Below are 6,431 nucleotides of genomic sequence, written 5' to 3'. Positions count from 1 at the left end.
TAATATAATATAATATAATATAATATAATATAATATAATAATATAATATAATATAATATAATATAATATAATATAATATAATAATATAATAAATATAATATAATATAATATAATATAATATAATATAATAATATAATATAATATAATATAATATAATATAATATAATATAATATAATATAATATAATAATATAATATAATATAATATAATATAATATAATATAATATAATATAATATAATAAATATAATATAATAATATAATATAATATAATATAATAATATAATATAATATAATATAATATAATATAATATAATATAATAAATATAATATAATATAATATAATATAATATAATATAATATAATATAATATAATATAATATAATATAATATAATATAATATAATATAATATAATATAATATAATAGTACCAAAATCAAAAATAGTCATGTAATAGAAGAGTTGTCTGTGTGAATCCTGTGTGAATCCTTTAAACTGACAAACAGCTGTGAAATAAGAGCATTGGGTTTTACAAAATTTTGCTGGCTGTTCATAATAGTTGTTTTTTTCATTTGGCAACATCCCACTGGGCATGAACTTTATGTAGTAGATCTGGAGTTCCTATTTTTTCTTTTTTTGCAAATAATCTTACATGTGCAATCTGAAACATAGCCTGAGATTAAACAGCATTTAAAATATCAAAGAATGATTTAATGGTATGTTTTAAGTGGTGTGCAGGCAGTCAAGTGGGAAAAGTTCACTTTCAAGTTATTTGGAGCACAGAAATGTTCTACGGAATATAGTTTAAGAGTTCCTTGAATTCCCCATCTATATTGGATGAGTATTTTGAGAACTGCAGCCTCAAAATATCTGGAAGGCACCACATTTGGAAAAAAAATACCAGAGTCAAAATATCCCCCGTTTTTCTAGCCAGGATTGCAAACAACTTGCATGCAATTTTCAAATACTTGACAACTTTAAATGCACAAATGAGAAGCAGCCTCAAAAGCATGGAGCAAGAATCAAACAATTATTCATGCAATCTACACTTTTGCACAAGCCTCATCAAAGTGTAAGTCATATGTTGCATATTAGGTGCAAAGGCTAGGTTTCTATGCTCTGGCCAGTAAGTGTTGGTAACTGGGATTAATTACATACCATCAGTTACTCTGAATAGTAACAACAGACATCACCCTGTCAACAAAACTACGTATAGTCAAGGCCATGGTTTTCCCAGTTGCAATGTATGGCTGCGAAAGTTGGACCATAAGAAAGGCTGAGTGCCAAAGAATTGAGGCCGTTGAACTATGGTGCTGGAGAAGACTCCTGCGAGTCCCCTGGACTGCAAGGCGATCAAACCGGTCAGTCCTAGAGGAGATCAACCCTGACTGCTCTTTAGAAGGCCAGATCCTGAAGTTGAAACTCAAGTACTTTGGCCACCTAATGAGAAGGAAGGACTCATTGGAGAAGAGCCTAATGCTGGGAAAGATTGAGGGCAATAGAAGAAGGGGACGACAGAGAATGAGGGGCTGGATGGAGTCACTGAAGCAGTAAGCGTGAGCTTAAATGGACTCCAGAAGATGGTAGAGGACAGGAAGGCCTGGAGGAACGTTGTCCATGGGGTCGCGATGGGTCGGACACGACTTCGCAACTAACAACAAGAATACTGGGAAAGATTGAGGGCAATAGAAGAAAGGGAGTTCTAACTGAATATTGTCAGATAAGATGCATTTTATAGATTGTTATACTTACAATTAAATTAACAACAGCCAAGATAAAAAGGAGGACCAGCACACAAATCGCCAAGTTGCCTTTTCTGCCTCGCAAGCCAGTTTTGTGTAGACGGCCTTCATCAATCGGTATGTATCCCGCCTTGAAGTTACTGTTATGCTCTTTGTTAATATTTCTGCGTTCCACGGCTTTTTCTCGCATCGATTTCTTCACGGGGCCATTTGAGCTTTGCTAAAATTTCAGCCAAACACATCAGATGGAAACCGGATTAGACAATATTTCATTTCTGCCGTAATATGATGATCGTAAAAAGAACAGCTCACTAATACTTAAAAACGTTTAAAAACGATCAGAAAGCATCTACACACAGAGTATATCATTTATTTTATTTACAAAATGATTACATTCTGGAGAACAGGCGCAGAAGTTGAAAAATACTTCAGTGGTCATTACGGAATAGGTAGTCCTTGAATGACAACCATAATTTTCAGTTAAGTCATAAAATAGATCACCACATCATCGGACCTCATTTTATAACCATTTTTTTCAGTGATCATAAAGCGATCGTCATGATTCTTAAACGAACACCAGAACCCATTGTTTGCCATAGGGCAGTTTTTATTAAAAAAAAAACATTTCTGGCAAAACTGTCCTAAATACAGTCACATGACCATGGGGGAAGGGCAATGTCAGGATTTTGAAACTGGATCATAAGTAGCTTTGGGGGGGGGTCAGTCATAAATTCAAATGGTTGCTAAGTGCCCAGTCATTAGTCAAGGACTCTCTGTACTTTCCTGCTGGGATATATATACAGTCAGGTTCATATATATTGGGATACTCTTTTTTTGCATTTGGCCTCTGTACACCACCACGTTGAATTTGAAATGAAACACTCAAGACGTGAACAAAATTAAGACTTTCAGCTTTAATTCAAGGGATTTGACAAAAGTGTTGCACTACCCATTGAGGAATTACAGCCATTTTAATTACACCCATCCCGAGTTTTGGGGGCTCATAAAAGATGGGACAAACTAACAGAATTATGGATATAAGGATTGTTTTTAATACTTGGATAAGTCCAACCAACACTAAAAGTCCAGTAGGAGACCCTTACAGAATCATAGAATAACAGGGTTGGAAGGGATCTTGGTGGTCAATCTAGCCCAGCCCCCCGCTCAAGCAGGAGACCCTTACAGAATCATAGAATTAGAGTTGGAAGGGACCTCAGAGGTCATCTAGTCCAACCCGCTATTCCATCAGGAGACAGAATAACAGGGTTGGAAGGGACCTTGGTGGTCATCTAGTCCAACTCCCTGCTCCAGTAGGAGACCCTTACAGAATGACAGAATAACAGGGTTGGAAGGGATCTTGGTGGTCATCTAGTCCAGCCCCCCGCTCAAGCAGGAGACCCTTACAGAATCATAGAATTAGAGAGTTGGAAGGGACCTCGGAGGTCATCTAGTCCAACCCCGTTCAAACAGGAGACCCAGAACCACATACACACACAATCAATACTCTAGGCTCCAAAATCTTCCCAAATGTTGAGGCTGGCCAAAAAACGTATCATTGTCTCAATATATCTGAACCTGACTGTATATTTTCCTCTTCTCCCCAAAGAAAATGAAAAAGAATCAAGTCATTTCTCCTCAATATCTATCTTATAACTAGATTGTGCCTATAAATCGGCTAGCTAGACTAACAACTCGCCAAATATTTAACCATGCTAACCATGCTGGACATCCTTAAAATAAATGGAACATGAACTTCTAAATTTAGGATTAGCTTGAAAGAAGGACAGATGTATGTTATAGTATTAATTCCATTTAAAAAAAGGCCCACTGGCCAAGAAATAAGCAGACTTGAAAATACTGTATAGGTAGTCCTCAACTTACGGCTACAATTGAGCCCAAAATTTCTACTGCTAAGCCAGACATTTAAGTTAATTTTAGCCCATTTTTACAACCTTTGTCTCCATTGTTAAGTAAATCACTGCAAGTTGTTTAGATAAGTGAATCTGGCTTCCCTCACTGCATGTCAGAAGGTCACAAAAGGTGACCCCAGGACCCCAGGACCCTGCAACCCGACATAAACACGAACCAGTTGCCGAGCATCTGAATTTTCATCGTGTGTGCATGGGGAGGCTGCAACGGTCTTAAGTGTGAAAAATGGTCCTCAGTCACTTTCTTCAGTGCCTCTGTAACTTCAAACGGTCACTAAATGAACTGTCGTAAATCGAGGACTACCTGTAATTTATACTGAATCAACATGGGGTGCACAGACAGACTCCTCAAAGTAAAATCCTTAAAAAAAAATTGTACCTATATGACACCAGTAAGACTATCGAAAATGTTTAAAAACGCTTCGAACAATTGTTGGAAATGTAAACAAAAGCCAGGTACCTATTACCATATCTGGTGGGTATGCCCTAGAACGAAGAAATTCTGGCTTAAGATTTATACATGGTTGGACAAGATGACTAAAATACAGATAGAATTTAAACCAGAATTGTTTTTGTTAGGAATACTAGGAGCCAAGTATGAGAAGGAGAAGGAGTATTTAATATTGCATATATTGACAGCAGCAAGAATAGCATTTGCCCAACACTGGAAAAATGAAAATTTACCAACTGAAGAGATCCTAATTAAGAAAATTTTAGAATGTGCTGAAATGGATAGATTAACTTTAGAGATTAAAGAGAAAGAGGATTCAGTTTACTTCCAAAACACGGGATAATTTTTACCAATGGTTAGCAAAACGAACTAGTGAGAAATGAATGTGATATGTTATGGGTGGAAACTGATCAAGGAGAGAAGCAACTTAGAACTAAGGAGAAACTTCCTGACAGTTAGAACAATTAACCAATGGAACAACCTGCCTCCAGAAGTGGTGAATGCTCCAACACTGGAAGTTTTTAAGAAGAGACTGGACAGCCATTTGTCTGAAATGGTGTAGGGATCCTGCCTGGGCAGGGGGTTGGACTCGATGACCTCCAAGGTCCCTTCCAACTTTATTATTATTATTATTATTATTATTATTATTATTATTATTATTATTATTATTATTATTATTGTTGTTGTTGTTGTTGTTGTTGTTGTTGTTGTTGTTGTTGTTGTTTTGTTGTTATTGTTATTGTTACTGTGAATATATACTAGTAAGATGAAGGATACATATTGACTAATTGACACTATGATTATCGTTTCTCATATTTATTATAACTATTGACTATTATATTAATTAGTGTTATTCAATATGTGTACCCGGACAATAGTCTGTTTGCTAAAGCTTGAAAATGTTAATGGGGGGGGGGGGGTAACCCCATTGTTCCCATCCCTGTCCCAATCCCAATCCTGATCCCCAACCCCGAACCTTAACTCCTATACTGACCCCATCCCTCCCCTAACCTCATAAAACTCAATAAAACTTTATTTAAAAAAATCGTAACCTTCAACCATAAATATTATTATTATTTTTTAATGTAGTGACAAGGAAATCTTCACACACACACACAGACAATGCCTTTAAAAGGGAGCGTTATTCTAGGTCGGCCTTCTCGTTTTTTTGCCAAGCTCGTCGGCCCTTTCCGTCCTCCCCAATCCCCGCGCGGCGCTCCGTTTGGGCCGCCCCGGGTTTTTCCCCCCACATCTCCTCCAGCCTCCGCGTCCTTGTTCCAGGCAGCCCAGGAGCAACAAGCCCCGGTCGCGACCCGCCGGGCGCCGGCGAGAGGCTGCCCCTCGTCAGCGGTCTATTTTTGCTTTGCGCGGGGGGCCGGGCGCGCGCTTACTTGGGCAGGAATCTCCCTCTGGGACGCGGCTCCGGGCGTGGTTCTCCAGAGCAAGGGAGCCGCCAGCCAGCCAGCGTGCAAATCCCCCCAACCGCATGCTTTATTTCATTTCATTTTATTTTATTTTATTTGGGGGGAGGGGAAGAGGGATTTTAAGGATTCCTTCCGAAAGCGCAAATATAACGGGCGAGGAGGCGAGGACTGTCTCCAAAAAAAAGAGAGAGGCGCTTGGCTATGGCGCCGCCGAGGCGAGCTTTTCTCGCCCCTCCGGCCGCCGACGGGCTCGGTCGGACGGCTCCCAGCCGCCCTTCTCCAGCTGCTGCGAGACCCGGGGAGAGCTCGGACCCGCCGCTTAGTCCCAAGGGAGGGAGGGGGGCGGACGGAAGACTAGCCCCAGCCACGGCCACCTCTGCTTTGCGCCAGGTTGCCAAAGCGCCGCCGCGCCCTTCTTTTCCCGCGGCGGCTTCCCGAATTCCCTCCTTCCCCCGTTGCCTACCGACCTGCTCGGAAGCCGCCGCTGCCGCCGCCGCTGCAGAGGCTGGAAGAACCGCCATCTTCGGCTTGTTGTCCTTCCTTGGCCCGCAGGGGGAGCGAGGCTGGGCGGCGGAGGCGCTTTACGAAAAGCTGACGCGGAATCCTTCCCCCCGCCCCGGTGCGCGCTTTCTGGTGGGAAGCGGAGGTCGAGGAGAGGCCGGCCCCGCCGTTGGATCTCCGAGAGAAGACCCAGGAGAAAAGCAGCGCGGGCCGAAGAGAGGGAGAGAACGTAGAATAATAAGAGTGGGAAGGGACCTTGGAGGTCATCTAGCCCAGGGCTTTTCAACCTGTTCACTCATGGTACCACTTTTAGGATATGGCAACGTCCGAGTACCACCAGTCGCCTAGCAAGGTGTCAAAAACTTGATGACCAAAAAAAAAAAAAAA

At 40.7% G+C, this 6,431-nt stretch overlaps 1 protein-coding gene across 1 annotated transcript in view; it reads right to left on the bottom strand.

The window, feature by feature from the left end:
• The window catches only part of SGCB (sarcoglycan beta), a 15,997-nt gene that overhangs the window by 8,470 nt on the left and 1,096 nt on the right, over positions 1 to 6,431 (bottom strand). Inside the window, exons 2-3 of the mRNA XM_015825627.2 lie at positions 6,011 to 6,106; positions 1,751 to 1,960 (exon numbers count right to left, since the gene is read on the bottom strand). Of these exons, the coding sequence (XP_015681113.2) occupies positions 1,751 to 1,960; positions 6,011 to 6,106 (306 nt within the window). The remainder of the gene's footprint in view (positions 1 to 1,750; positions 1,961 to 6,010; positions 6,107 to 6,431) is intronic.

The sequence above is a fragment of the Protobothrops mucrosquamatus genome, unplaced genomic scaffold (assembly GCF_001527695.2).
Source record: "Protobothrops mucrosquamatus isolate PMUCROS unplaced genomic scaffold, P.Mucros_1.0 scaffold2731, whole genome shotgun sequence".
Taxonomy (NCBI): domain Eukaryota; kingdom Metazoa; phylum Chordata; class Lepidosauria; order Squamata; family Viperidae; genus Protobothrops; species Protobothrops mucrosquamatus.
The sequence above is the reverse complement of the archived record's forward strand: the minus strand, read 5'-3'. Positions and strand labels throughout refer to the sequence as shown.